At 35.7% G+C, this 16,029-nt stretch overlaps 1 protein-coding gene across 2 annotated transcripts in view; it reads left to right on the forward strand.

The window, feature by feature from the left end:
• PCDH7 (protocadherin 7) overlaps positions 1-13,225 on the forward strand; it is a 430,156-nt gene extending 416,931 nt beyond the window's left edge. For both annotated transcript variants that reach the window (XM_010380189.2, XM_010380190.2), the window contains exon 3: positions 8,905-13,225. In XM_010380189.2, coding sequence (XP_010378491.2) covers positions 8,905-9,281 — 377 coding nt within the window. In that variant the 3' untranslated portion in view covers positions 9,282-13,225. The remainder of the gene's footprint in view (positions 1-8,904) is intronic.
• Positions 13,226-16,029: the final 2,804 nt, after the last annotated feature.

A 16,029-nucleotide genomic window follows, 5' to 3' on the forward strand; every position in this document is an offset into this window, starting at 1 on the left:
TCTACTTGAACTTCTTAATTAAATGTGCTTATATCTCTGAAAATGTTCTGTTATAAGAGTTGTACTTGCAGTGACATCGGTCAGTCTGTTATCCATGATAAGGAGATACAAAAGAAGTAGAATGGGCCAGGCACAGTGACTCATGCCTGTAATCCTAGCACTTTGGAAGGCCGAGGTGGGGAGATCACGAGGTCAGGAGATTGAGACCATCCTGGCCAACATGATGAAACCCCGTCTCTACTAAAAACACAGAAATTAGCTGGGCATGGCGGTACGTCCCTGCAATCCCAACTGCTCAGGAGGCTGAAGCGGGAGAACTGCTAGAACCTGGGAGGCGGAGGTTGCAGTGAGCCGAGATTGTGCCACTGCACTCCAGCCTGGTGACAGAGCTAGACTCCATCTCAAAAAATAAAAAACAAACAACCATAAAAGAAGTAGAAAGTGTTGTTGATAGATCCCGGGCTAATGTTTGGAACAGTTAATTTATTGCAAATAGCATAATATACCTATGATAATTATTTCAGTGGTCTATTGCTTTGTCAATGAACTATTTCCTCGAAACAAACAAACACACAAACATAACTTTGTGGCTTCAAACAACAAAGATCAATTACTTCTCACACTTCTGTGGATTGACTACGTGGTTTCTCATGTTCTGCCTGGCTCACTCATATGGCTGCATTCACCTGGCAAACTGACTAGGCTAGACTTTGCTGGGTCAGCTGGATCTCTCTCTCAAGTGGGGTTCCATCTGCAAAGAGGCTATACCATGCTTTCTCTCAGGATGGTGATCCCAGATTTCCAAAGGTGAATGCAAAATTGTGACCTCTTAATAGCTGGGCTGAAAGTAGAACAGTATCACTTCTGCCACATTCTGGTTGTCAACAGTAGTCCAGCTTCAAGGGGTGCAGAATCTACAGTAAGAGTAGTAATGTCACATTCCAAAGTGGGTATGTGTAGGGAGATTGGAAGAATTTCATGTCTTTACATCATAAAATCTTCATAGCTCATGCTGAATGGCTTGTTTTTTTTTTTATTATTTTTGATGTATGATGCATTTTAGGTATTTGCCCTGTGTTTAGGTTGTCTTGTCCTGATTTTCAATTTTTTATTCTTTTTTTTTTTTTTTTTTTTTTTTTTTTTTGTTGTTGTTGTTGAGACGGAGTCTCGCTCTGTCGCCCAGGCTGGAGTGCAGTGGCCAGATCTCAGCTCACTGCAAGCTCCGCCTCCCAGGTTTACGCCATTCTCCTGCCTCAGCCTCCCGTCAATTTTTTATTCTTAAAATAATTTATTGCTGATTTTGACCCATCTTTTAATGGAGCTGCTCCTTGTACTGCCCATGCAAGCAAACCAAGGTAGCATGCTGGCAACCTAAATACCTTAGGGGCAAGTTTCAAGTGAAATGATTAATTGTGAGGTTGATCTGTGAGGTTGTAAAGATAACTCCAAATAATACATCATTTGCCCTTGAATTTTGAGCAACCATGGCATGTACTGAATAAATCTTATTTGGCAAACTCCTAATAGAAAAGTATTAGGAGGATGCCTAATGTAGAGTAACCAGGATCCAGTGGCCAGCATGTTTCTCTAGATAGATAGTAGCTCTGTGTATCACAGACTCTATCAGCATAAATCCATTAGCACTATTAGAAAAGTAACTGGAAATAGGTACCCATTTGCTTGACAATTGGTATTTATTCCATAATAAATTATCTGAAACCCTTGGGGCCAGATACATCTCAAAATTTGGAATCCTTCATATGTTATAAGATGTTACATGTTATGCATGTGTCATACATTATTTTAAAAATCTAAAAGAGTCTTAAGGCCATGCTTTTAATTAAACACATTATTTCTATAGTAAAACATATGAATATTCACATTATGTGAGACAAAAAAGATGAAAATAGCCTTGCATTAATTCATATCAGGTTTGTTGTAAACTTATGAAGGGGGAAAACAAACCACTTTTGATTTCCTAAGATTTTTTGAAGACTGAATTTGCATTAGGGATTGTGCACCTGAAGCAGGTAATATTTACTGAGGGCTTACTGTGTGTCAAGAATTATTATAGGTACTTTACATATATTAACATATTCAATTCTCACAGTAATTCTAATAAATTAATACATTCTTAAACATTTATTACACAGATGAGGAAACTAGAATCAAGGAACTTGTCCACGTTCATACAGCTGTGAAGTGACAAAGTTAGAATGTGAATCTAGATCACAGGCTATGAGCCTATTCTCTTAGACAATATCCTTTTTATTCCTGAAAGACTTCAGAGAGGGAAAAATCTCTACCTCCTTAAATCTCTCCAGTGGCTATGACCTACTGTTTACTGAACACCTACATGGCAGCCAGGACCGTATTACGAGCTGTATAGATATTAACTCTTTTATCTCGCAATAAATGGGGGAGTAGGTATTATTATGTCACATATAAGGAAATTGAAGCCCAGAAAAATTATGTCAGAAGTCACACAGCTTCTAAGTAGTTGAGCCTGGAATCACATTGAGCAGTATTGGGACTCTAAATCTCCTGCTCTTTTTAAAAGTTCATTAGTCTTTGCAGGAAGGGCCCAGGAATGGTACAGACGATGCTACAGCAAGGACTGATTGATTAGCTGGTCTTCCTATACTCTTCTCATTTGGTTAAATAAAGTAATTCTGTAATAAGTTAAAACACTCTTTGGGGATCTTAATGGTCTTTTTGTGGCCAGAGTGACACTTACTTACATAACTATAAATTTCTCCTCTTCCAGAAAGTGTTCCTACATTTAGAGGATCACAAACTGCTGGTCTGAGTCAGTGATTCCCACCCTGACCGTGAACTGTGCTGTGTTTGCCTGTCTCGTCTTCCTAAATTCCCCAAACAGGCAAAAGGCAGGGATATTTTAGTTATTTATATGAAAAAGCCAAGTCCAACTCACTTGTACATCTTTTGGATCTTGTCTCCTCACCTCCAATCTTTATTAACTATGATAATAATTATGCAAAAAAAAAATTTGGTTAACCAACATTTATTTTTTTCTCAGCCCTATCATATAAAATGAAAGTAAACAATTTTCTAACAGCTGTTTTAAAATAAAGCACTTATTTAATCATTTGAGTAAAGAGATACTTTCATTTGGACTAATGATAGTGAAGGGAATGTTAAAACATCTGTTGTAAAACATTTTTCACTGATCTTTTATTTTTCTTGTCTACCCTTTTGTAAAACCTTTCATAAGTCAAGCATATTTCACTAGAATTTAAGTGTGCTTCTAGAAAAAAATGTCTTTGTGTAGAGGGAAGTCAAGAAACATGGAAAGAAAAGCAAACACTTTAAAAAGGAAAAAAAGAAAAGGTTCCTAAACGTGGTTTTGTTTTGTGTTGTTTTGTTAATTTGGCTCTAAAGGAGGGAAATACCAGGCCAGGCACAGTGGCTCACGCCTATAATCTCAGCAATTTCGCAGGTTGAGGAGGGCAGATCACTTGAGATCAGGAGTTCGAGACCAGCCAAATTAGGAGTTCTGACCAAACCTCATCTCTACTAAAAATACAAAAAATAGCCAGGTTTGGTGGTGCACACCTGTAGTGCCAGCTACTGAGGAGGCTGAGGCACGAGAATCACTTGAACCCAGGAGGCAGAGGTTGCAATGAGCCAAGATCGTTGCTCCAGCCTGGGTGACAAAGCGAGACCCTCCTCAAAAAATAAAATAAAACAAAATAAATAAAAAGAAGAAAATATGTATTGTTTTGCAGATGTTGTCAAGTAATGTTAGTCATATGCTAGAGCTTGATGTTAATGAACAAATTGGAGAAATGGTTTGGACATCTGGGGAGTCCATACCTCGACATAACCATCCATTTATCTCATGTGGTTAGCAAATCAAATAATGTGTGAATTAAACAAATAAATGATACATACAGTTTTACATATCTGATCTTTAAGAAAACTCACCGGAAATATTTTAAAGCTAAATATAACATTTTCATACTTTCTCTCAGTCAATACAAAGATCCATGTATCTCCAGCCCCAAGCCAAGGACCTGGAGTAGAGTGAGGGTCTGGGATTCTGACAGGATGTAAAACTCAGCGTACTTAAAATCCTTCCTGGTGCAGAACTGTCTTCAAGTCTTAATGAGTCAAGTGTGCTCTCCTATAACATGATGCCTCTAATGGGTTCTGAATTGTGTAAGGCAGCTTCTGGAAACATGAAATTCCTCTCTAAACCTGGGCTTTCCTTGTTATTTCTAATGATTCTATCTGTTATCTATCTGTCACTTCTTGTTGAGGTCATTGTAACGGCATCTAGCAGCATCTGCCCACCTACCATCTACCCTGCCTAGTAAAAACAAAAATAGCCGGGCGCGGTGGCTCAAGCCTGTAATCCCAGCACTTTGGGAGGCCGAGACGGGCGGATCACGAGGTCAGGAGATCGAGACCATCCTGGCTAACACTGTGAAACCCCGTCTCTACGAAAAAAAAAAAATAATACAAAAAACTAGCCGGGCGAGGTGGTGGGCGCCTGTAGTCCCAGCTACTCGGAGGCTGAGGCAGGAGAATGGCGTGAACCCGGGAGGCGGAGCTTGCAGTGAGCTGAGATCCGGCCACTGCACTCCAGCCTGGGCGACAGAGCGAGACTCCGTCTCAAAAAAAAAAAAAAAAAAAAAAAAAAAAAAAAAAAAAAAAAAAAAAGTCTTTCTGAGAGATAATCTGACTTCTTAGGAAAACATATAATTTTCCCCACTTTCCAAAATGTGTAGTTTTAGGAGGTTGTGTCATTCTTTTCACTAAGTATTAAAATTTGTGACTCTGTGGCATCTATGTCCTGTGCTATTCAGATTTTTTTCTGTTTCTCTGCAGACTGTAGATTATTTTGATGGTTATGAGTAGCAGTAATTGACCTCTAAATAACTCAGCTGTTATATTTTAAGAAGAAGCAATGTGTTGTGGTGGGAAAACAGTAAGTTGAAAGTCAAAACACTTATTCTTTGGCTTCAGCTTTCTCTTAGCTTGGACCCCTTCGCTGTTCCATCCTCCTTGCTATGTGATTGAGGTGGTAAATTAAAGAGATGAACTTCATGTGGGAAGTACTTCATGTGTTATGAATTGTTCTAACATTGTTTGCTAGTATGATGTCTTAAAAACTGTCTACTTTCTCCCAGCACTTTGGGAGGCTGAGGTGGGTGGATCATTTGATGTCAGAAGTTCAAGACCGGCCTGGCCAACATGGTGAAACCCTGTTGTATTTTGAAACAATACAGAAGTTAGCCAGGTGGTAGTGGTGCGTGCCTGTAACTGCAGCTACTCAGGAGGCTGAGGCAGGAGAATCGCTTGAGCCTGAGAGGCAGAGGTTGAGGTGAGGCAAGATTGCGCCACTGCACTCCAGTCTGGGCAACAGAGTAAGATCCTGTCTCAAAAAAAAAAAAAAAGAAAGAAAAGAAAAGAAAAAAACTGTCTGCTTTCAAGATTGACATTAACCTTATGTCTAGGAAAGGATCTTAACTTTCTAATAAGATGCAATGATTCTGGGAAATAGCATAACTTGATTAAAATGGAAACCTCTGCAAGGAATGTTAAGCAAGAACAGGATTTGATGGATACCATTTTTTTACTTCCAGTCTTCTCAAGGTTTGATATGATTGATGGGGTGGGGGGGGGGCATTGAGAAATACAGAAACAAACAATCAAAATCTCTAAAGAACTGGCTTTATTGTGGAAAATGCTTACAGAGAATATTATTTGCTTCTCCTACTGCCGATTTGTATTGATTTACTCAATGCCTGTTAAGATTTGTGATCAGGTGTCTTCCATCTTCACTGAGATCAAAATTTAAAAGAACAGTACTAAGGCATAAAAGAATATTCTTAGATGTTAGAAAACAAATCCTTCAGTGAAAGACTAAGAAGAGTTACTAATTGTGAAAGGTTTTCCTTTATAATGCCACAAAAAAATAGGACAGTTTAAAAGTATGCCTTTTATGGAAAGAAGAAAGAATTGCATTTGATGATTCTCTAAGATCCTGCAGAAATTTTGTGTTGAAAAAATTCATAATATATACATGCATAATTAAAATAAGAAAATATGTAAACAAAGAAAAATACTTTTCTACTCATGCCCTTCTTTAATAAGGTTGCTTCGTAATACAGATTGCATTTGTTAATCATTGGTATTTCTTTTGAAGATTCACTTTAGTCAACCAAATTGGAAGTTTTGATTACTTGTGATGAATCCCTTGTAGCCCTTCTTGATTATTTTTCTAAATTTGATGACAAACACTGCAACATGTCTTAGCCAATTAGGCTTGTCAACTTCCACTGTGGTCCCCAATCAAGTGTTTTACTTTGGAAATGACAGGAGATCCTTATTAAAAATCATGCTTCTTGGATAGAGATGTGGCAGCTTGCATGCATATGATGGCAGAGAAGACAAGCTGCCTTTCGTTAAAAGCAATAGAGGAAATCAATTTTGGCATAAAATACTCCAGACTATGAAGTAAAGACTGAAGGAAAGAACTGAAGAGCATCTCACTTATAACTGATTGGAGATTCAGTCAATCTATTTAATAAATGAGTATAATCTCTTATGAGCTGTAGGTAGTTTAGGTACACAAGTTAAAAAGTAAGAAGACTCATTTGAGCAAGAATATAGAATTACAAGCTGTTTATAAATGCATCTCAAACAAGAGGAAAACAAGTGCAAGGAATTTCAAACTCAAAACACAAATTAATCCCTGAAAAGCAGCCACCTGTACAAGTCATTGTGTAAGTGAACTGACATATTGTGTGAGACATAAATGTGGAGAGATGATTGGAGATAATTCTGGGTCATTTCTGCAGGGAATGACAATCACATTCATTTTTTTTTTTTTTTTCTATTTCAGAAGCTAAATTCCTGATTATTTTCCCATGCCCTTGCTATTCACTATCATAAGAAAAGAGGAACAATTTGAATTTGTTGAAGCAGTGGGAAAAAAGGGAAATATTTTGAGTAAAAAGCAGACCTGATTTTACACTTTGCATTTCTATCCTTTTTTTCCCCCTGTTCAAAGCATTTAGGTCAGGTTAAAAAAAAAAAAGTATCCCAAGATAGCAAATATTCTCAAAGAACTTGCAGTTTATTCATTTAAACCAACTAGATTACCAAAAGTATTAATAAAATTTGTCGATAATTCGATTTTTACAATGGATCTGAAATACTTATTTGAGAAACAGACACTTTAGGGTAAAAAAAAAAGTGGGAAAGTACTTTGTTATTTTGATGAAAAAATTAAGAGAATCTGCTCACTTAGAAGTCAAATGGCAGCATGGGCAACTGGAGTAAATAATTAACCTTACATTTTACCTACAGGAAAGGGTCAGATGGTTCTAGATTTCCTGTGTAGGACACTAGAATTTCCGTGTGAGCGCTTAGTCAAGGGCATAAAAATCCCAGGACACTGTTTCAATAATCAATGGGCCGACAAATGTCAATAGTTCAGTTACCCATCATTGAAGGAAAAAATGACAAACATTAGTGGAGAGCCTTCATTTAGGAGATTTAGCCGAGTAAAATGTCTAAAATATCCTATACAAATGTTAAACTACAGGGGATGGTGTGTGGAAGCAAAAGCAGAAAGTGTACATATCTTGGGAATAATTTAAATAACTTCCTCTCCTATTTTAAATGAATCTATGGATTGTGCATATGCACATCTCACTGATTCCACTGGTTACAAATCTATTTTCAGAGGCCAAATTTGTCAGTCTTTAAGTCCTAAGCCTTATAATAAAATGATACCATGTGACAATAACTGGAATGCAGTCATATTATGTTCTTTTGTTTGGCAATGAAAAACAATAAAACATTTTAAATAAAACCCTCCAGGTTACTGTCTCAGAACCTATTAAAGTAGTGCAGGTTTTTCTCTCTCCCATTCTCTCTTTCTCAAACAAAGTCTGTAAAAACATTTTTAATATTTAGAAAATACATAACCATTCTCCAAAGACAGACACATGCTTTCAATTATACATACAGGTAATTATTAACTGTCATCTTTAATCTTGTTTCCTAAGAATTCTTTGGACATAATTTAGCCTTTTAGAAGTAAAAGTCATTTCCCATTCCATTGGATAGTACCATTAATTAGGAGTACATGCTAATTCATCCAAAGTTTAATAACTTGCCTATATTCACCCAGTACATTACATTCAGATAATATGGCCGATGCATTTTGATGTGAACACATCAGCACATATTAGGTCATTTGGCATGGTGGGGTGGGGGGGTGAGGGGATATGGGCTAGGGTGGGCAGGTGTATGATATTGCTAGTATGCTTATACCTATAATTACTGGTTCCTTGCTTTTTACTTTTTACCACATAATGTGCTGTCAATTTGGTTCTACTTATAAGTCACCCCATGTCTTAGAATGTATTTTAAATATAAGGTTTTGCATATTTGCATTCTATGAATAATGTATAAGCAGGAAGAAATTCAATTGGCAAAAGCACACCACTTCTGGGATAATTTATAAATCCAGAAAATTGTCTATTTGGATTTAATAATTTTTCTTATGGATGTGGAAAATATTAACACCCACACAAATTTACCTGTGTATTTAGAGCTTCCAATTGAGAATATCCTCATGTCCCTGACCTGTAACAAACACACATGTATCTGTTTCATCTACACACTTAAATGTATCATTTTGTCTACTTTCCTATTCTATAATGTGGGATGTCTTTGCAAAACCTTATCTTTCATGCACATGAGATTAAAAACTGTCCTGTGGAATGATGAGCTAGAGGGTGTTGGGAAATGAGAAATAAGATGGTAAGGAATATATTTATATATTTCCTCCAATTTCATATAGATCAGGGGAGCCTGTTGAGGAGTGTCAAATCCTAATGGCTTATTCTCCTTGGATTTCAGACTCAAGGCCTCTTCCAGATGTAGCCCTGACTGGGAAGTGCACTCGTGAGTGTGATGAGTATGGCCACTCAGACTCCTGCTGGATGCCAGTCCGCACTTCTCCAGAGAGGAAGAAGAGCCAGCCTAAACTCTCCACTTTCATGCCTGTTGATGAACGAGGAAGCCAGGAAAAGCTGGCCAATGGGGATGCCGCCATCATGGGTGACCGCAACAGAAACCTCCTGAACAAAAAGTTGACCTCATCCTATGAGACCTTCAGTGCAGCTAGTTTCAGCAAAAATGAGGAAGCCAACCCTGAGGATATTCCCCTTACAAAAACAGGGGAATATAAGCCATCTCCTGTCAATACTCTCACTAGAAGAGAAGTTTACCTGTAGGCTACAAAGGAGCAACAGCAAAGTTCTTTACATGTATGAAAAGGAGAATAAGGGGCAAAAAAACCTTACAAAGCAAAATGTTTAATCACAAAGAGGGGGCTACCAAAGAGACAAAGCTTTGCCTGCCACTTCTGCCTCCAGATCAGGCCTTTAGTGATACTGTTAGCCTGATTCTACTGTACAATGTAGAAACCATCCTTGTTACTTGCATGTCTAACCCCTTCACTGATTCCCAACACTCACTTTCTCTTCCCCAACCTTCTCCAAAAAAAAAAAAAAAAAAAAGAAGAAAAGAAAAAAAAGGGGGGGATAGTTGCAAGTTTCTTCCACAGTAACTGTACGAAGCCTGATTAGCAGAACACAACACACTCTCATTATCCCTAAGCTGAAGCATGATTTTAGTCACTTTGATTTTGTTCGAGTGTCATCCGGCTGGTCAAAAATAAGCAGGACAGATAAAATGTATTTCAGACATACCATCAGAATATGGTTTATCACCATCAAAGGCAATCCTCTGAAAGTGATAGAGTCCCTCTAAAGGTACAGTCCTTAGAAAGAGGGACTCTATTAAAAAGCATTTTGGGAAGATCAAAGCTTTAATATTCCAACAAAGACTAAGAGCAAAACAATACTCAGTGGGTGATTGCAGTCCTAAATTGGCATATGTTGTTATTTTCAGGTTAAGAGCATCAACTTCAATTCCATACCTTCACCAAATATTATCAGTATACATGCAGTCTTGATTACATGTATCAATTTCACTAATTATGACTTAAAAAATTATATTTTTTTCAGAACAAGACCACTATTGTTAACTAACTTGAACAATTGTATCATCCAGAGGCCAAAGATCATATGGCAGATCAGGGAAATCATAAAGTTGATTTGGTCTTGACGTGGAAAACCATTAAGCAACAAAAGCAACTGAACCCATGTATGCACAGAAACAATCAAACACTAGTTCATTTTATAGTGCCCAGTAAAATCTTCCTTCTTTTAAAATGGGTTTTGTTTGAAAGCTCAGAAAATGAAAACTAGTGAGATATATTTTTGGTATTATAATAGGCAATTGGTTGAGGTTCAAGTTTAGTTTCAGGTAATATTATCAGGGAAGATTCCATGTTTTAAAATAGTATTTATGGGTCATGGATAGGTTAAGAAAGATGCATTGCCATATAGTCTTGTTAGTTAAGTCCACGATGATCATTTTAGAATCCAGGCTATGCTTACTGCTCTTTTTATCCACATTTTAAATTGCAATTGCATTTTTTTAACTTGTTCAGTGCACACTTTCATGCACCACAAGTGCATTAATTTTGAATTGTGTGCAGTATAGAAATATTTTGAGACTAACAACATTGAAACAAGGTGACACCCTAGTTGACTTTATCACTAATGTGATTTGAACATTATTTAATATATGTTTTAAACAAGTCTAGACTGAACATGAAAGAAAGGAGTTTTAGGCAATGACATTTTTCACAGGATGCATATCTCAAAGGTAAAAGCAGAATTTTTCCAGTGCAATAAGAAGAAACAGAATATGCAGATTTTGAGCTACTGGCTCTATAGAGGATAACCTAATATGGCTGAATATTGAGCTGGGACATTCAGACAAAAGTGACAATCCATGGACAGAATAGGGAATAACAGGTGTGAGGAGAACAAACTCTCATCACTGAATGTTTGTAAGCTGGTTAAGGCATAGCCTTGATGGCTCTCTAGCAAACTTTAGAAACAATTTAGCTTTGGGTAGTTTCATGCTTTGCAGAATTTCTTAGACTATAAAGTGACACAGCCTGGAATATAGGTTGATAATTCAGTATAGGTCCTCAAAATACTTTGAAACAACTTCTCTGTTTGATGGGGTACTCTTTGGGGGTCATTTCCTCATGCTCTTTCTTAAATGGAGTTTTCATTTTGATGTTAGTTTATGTATAATAGGTAGGATGCAAAAAGATATGTAATTGAAACAAAAAACATTGGACTAAAATATCAGTAATTGAACATGTTTATGTTTGATTATTATTTACACTATGGAAAGATGCAATTCTAGTACTTTGTTAGGAAACTGCATTAAAGCAGTTCTGCCTTGTATAATCTGTAAGTACCTATTAAGACAAAATACTTCTAAAGATACTTATGAAATGTATACATATTTTTTCTTGCACGTTACAAAGAAAATACTCAATTGCATAACACAGATGTTTGACAAACTTTTTTTTTTAATGCATTTCTTTCTTTCATGAGACATTGAAACCACTGATAGCTCATTTCACTCTATCTTAAACCCTTCTCTTGTCTATAAAACTAATACGGGTCACACCGGACCTTCGGATTAATTGGATCCACATTTCCAATGATGTTTGCACCCCATTCAAGATAGCCATGCCATTGTCATTTAACTCGTGAACCTCTCTTTAGAACTAAAATGGGTGTGAAAGAATAAAATTCAGTGTACTGTAAGTATTCACAGTAATTCTAGTAGAATTAGCTATCATAACATGTTTATTATATAATGAGCTGGCATGACACAGAAATATATTTTGTGTTTGTATGACTTTTATTTTGAATAGGTTAAATCTGGTGCCACTCCATATATAGAGTGCTTTTGAAAAAAAAATCAATAAAAAGAAACAAAAAAAATAAATAAATGAGTGAATGCAAAATAAGCAACTGTGCCTTTTATACCTGTTGTTACGGTAAAAAAACGGTTGTTGGGTTTGGACAATGAGGGGAAATGGGCTATTCCCAACTTTTTTGATCCTGTATATTTGTCCATGTTTATTTTCTGAAAATAATAAATAATATATTAAAAATTTGCCTTCTGACAAACTCAGATAATGGACCAGTCTTAAATATTGTTGTGTCATAAAGCAAAATTAAGGCAGTAATATGGGCTGCTTAAATCTGACTAGAAGTTGAAAGCATTTATTGTAAGTGTAACACAGAGATACTATCAGGAGTGAAATCAGTCCATTTTGCAAGGTAAAATATTGATTTAGAATTTTATCCTTTATTTCTTTTTTGTTGCGTTTCTTTTAGCTACAGTTTCATTTTGGTTGTACAGGATATAAACCATATTTGTTTTCTGTACACAAGACTCTCAAGTGAATTTTGCATGCATTATACATTAGGACACATTTATAAATTAATGAGTAACTATATAAATTTATGTGTATTAAAATGTCTGTAGCTTCAGTCTAAAATCTACTGCTCTTTCTGAATCTCCAGATATCATTTCTGTATGGTTTCTGACTGGCCTGCTGCCTGAGTTTCAGAAAACAAGGGAGGCATTATTTTTATGGGAAGAGGAACTAAGATGGTACTGAGGATGTCTGACTAAAACCCTACCCTAGGAAGCTGTCTTGCAGGAAAACAGAATAAAACACACAGACCAGAAGAAATTGACAAGAATCAAACAGCCATCCAAAAATAGTCATGAGAAATCCAAAGACCTAAATAATCTTAGGTATATGCTATTAGTGATAAATAAGAAAATGTGTCCTTAAGCAAAAAAAAAAAAAACAGTGAGGATGATCATGAAATGAATATAGTAAAGCTTGTTAGTTGTGACCTAGGTGAAGATATAATGATAACATCTGGAGGAACGCATCATTTGTTCAGCTACCTAGGGTTTACTTTCAGACTTTTCCTACATTTAAAGCACTTGCATTCAGTGTGGTACGATCTGTTTGTAATGTTAATCATTGCCTATTGTTCTGCTACTTGGATGTTGATAGTGAAGCAGAGAACAATTTATCATCGTTTATTATGAGTCACTATGCACGCAACTATGCTTAACATGGCGAAATGTATTAAACACTCGTCCAACTATTTATGAAATATTTTACATAATTTAATTTGCTTTTGTACAGTTTTATGTAAATAAATTGCTTGTCATTTTTGTCTCTGCAAATTAAAATATAACATGGTCAAATGGTTTCACACTTGTAAGTGTACTTCTCTGTTGACAGGTAATTCAGTTTGGATTGGACGAAAAGTGAATGCATGCATGTACCAGTTTGATTTAAGATGGTTTGATTCCTTATAAATTAAGACATAGCAAGGAAGCTAATGTGGCAGCAATTGTTGATTTAGGGGGGATTATGCATAACTGTCACATTACTTTGCCTTATAATGAAATAGAACTCGGATCCTTAAGTTTCATCAAAATAATTCCTGAGACATTTACCTAACTAGCTTATTATCTTAAAGTGTATGGCAGAAAAAGGAACTTACTATCATTAATATGAAGATTGATTTATTTTCAGAGGCATCTACAGAAATTTCACTTTTAAGACAAAAGTAATCCTAAGTCAAAATGTGTCTTTGTTTAGGAAATACACGTTTTTAATCTAAATTAATAACAAATACAAAAAAGTTATAGACTTTAGAAAATCATGTGAAGTCATAGAGTAAATAAAGAAAAAATACAATTTTTACTTTGATTACTTATTTTTTCTGTAATGGACTTTCTAGACTTTTTACATTTTTTCTATATTTTATTATCTATTTTTAATCATTCCACTTACTATTTGTTGTAAAATTACGTTCCTATTATAGTTATCTTCTTTATTTATTAAATTGACATCTATTTGAGTAAGCATCTTCTCTTCTTCAATCTCTCAGTCATGGCCTTTTTTCCAACTCAGAGACTTAAAAGAGAAAGAAAATACTTTCTGTATCTTCTAACAGATTGCTTGGAATTTCTGTCCCATCTCACAACAGCAATGCTAAAATCTACCAGTGCAAAAAAACATTCTAAGGATCTTTGCCTGTGGCTTCTCTACGGGGTTTTTTCTCCTTTCTTATGTGAAAATTTAATATATTTTATTTATATTAGATGACGTATACTTTCTTGAATCAAAGATATCTTTGTAAATTGAGTTTGACTGGCAGCCTTTCTTCTCTAAAGAAGGAATTAGGGTGAAGTATGGTGATAAAATCTACTTCAAGTTGGAATGGGGGGTGAAGAAATTATATGTCCATTCATTTTGGCTTTCTGCTTTTCTAGTGGTGAGAACTAAACATGAGTACATATTTTGATGGAACAGTACATAAAATGAGATCACTATGAAGTAGACTTTAAATTTTCACATAAGAGAGGGGAAAAAACGTGGCTAACAAGCTGCACAGCACTGCTTCCAAGGCATAGATTTGATTATTTTACCGTCTCTGATTCTTTGGAAGAATTTCACCTCATAACTTAGAAGTTTGACTTTAGCACAATGACCTGTTCACCACAATACTTTACATTTACTATAAGATTTATCTCAAAAGTCTCATATCTATAATGTAAACTGTAGTTAGATAAGCCATTTATGAAGGTTGATTTTACTTTTATTTATTTTTACTTATTTTTAAATTTATTGTAATTAATTAATTTTTAGAGACAGGGCTTTATTCCATCTCCAGGCTGGGTGCAGTTGTTCAATTGTAATTCACCATCACCTGGAACTTCTGTGCTCAACGGATCCTCCCATCTCAGCCTCTCTGCCAAGTAGCTATGACTATAGATGGGTGCCACCACCCTGCCCAGGTAATTTTGTTTTTGTAGAGGCAGGGTCTTGCTATGTTGCTCAGGCTGGTCTTGAACTCCTTGCCTCGAGTGATCTTCCTGCCTCAGCCTTCTCTATTGTTGAGATTATAGCCACTGTGTCTGGCAGATTTTACTTTTAATAATTCTCAGGTTAATAAAAATTTGAACACAAAGTTCTACTAATATTAACATTTTTCTCTCCACTGGCTTATGTACTAATCCAAACATTTTACATGATTTACCATGGTGACAAGAAAAAAAAAAAAAAAACTTTTCACATTTACCTGAATAAAATAATGATTTGTTAAAATGGGAATTTCAGGAAGAGTACACTAATTATTCAGATAGACATCTAATTATCTTCACTTGACATTGCACAGCACACTCTGGCAGTAATTGTAACTTGTATAGTATTTCAGACAGCAAATTGTAAATCTTGAAAACCTCATAGCCAAATTTCGCCCTGCTTAATACCCTTGACCTAGTCTATCAGGCAATGACGATTTATTTGGTGGACCTTGGCTTGATAAAAAGTCAGTCTAGCTTTGGGAACTCAAATGATCATGACCAACAGTCAGCATTATCAAAATTGATCAGATAGTGGTAGAATTCCCAAATTGACTTAATTTTCATTCGGCTGATTTCACAGAGAAATGGTCTATTGAGCTTTTATCTTTTTTATTTTCTTTTTGTATCTTTAACTTTTTCGTGTCCTCATTTCAAAGCCTTTGCCACACTTTGAAAAGCAAACCTCACCTTCCCAGCAGACAAGGGGATGTTAGGTAGCTAACCAAGGTCTAGAGGATTTGCAACCCAATCAGCTTTATTTTAACGTAAATTTACAGTATCAGCTAACTTGAGCTCTTAAGAAACCGAGTGAATAGGGACTGAACTTATGCTTGTTTATTTTCTCTTATCTTTATCCTTTACTCTAAAACTTGTTTATAAACTGCAGGAAGGAAAAGTGATTAGCCAAGATAATATAAAATGTTTAAGCTGCAGGGAGTGAGGAATGGATATGAATGTAAAATGTGGAAAGCTATTTATATTTTCCTTTAACTCTAATTTTATTTTTTCCTGTTGTGTTTCTGGTTAAATGTAAATTTTCTCCATTCATTGATTTTAATATCTGTGACCCACACAGAAATAATTTTGTTTATTTATTGAACCTCCTGTGGGAAGATGCTTGATAGATTATAAATGTAA

The sequence above is a fragment of the Rhinopithecus roxellana genome, chromosome 2 (genome assembly GCF_007565055.1).
Source record: "Rhinopithecus roxellana isolate Shanxi Qingling chromosome 2, ASM756505v1, whole genome shotgun sequence".
Classification (NCBI taxonomy): Eukaryota; Metazoa; Chordata; class Mammalia; order Primates; family Cercopithecidae; genus Rhinopithecus; species Rhinopithecus roxellana.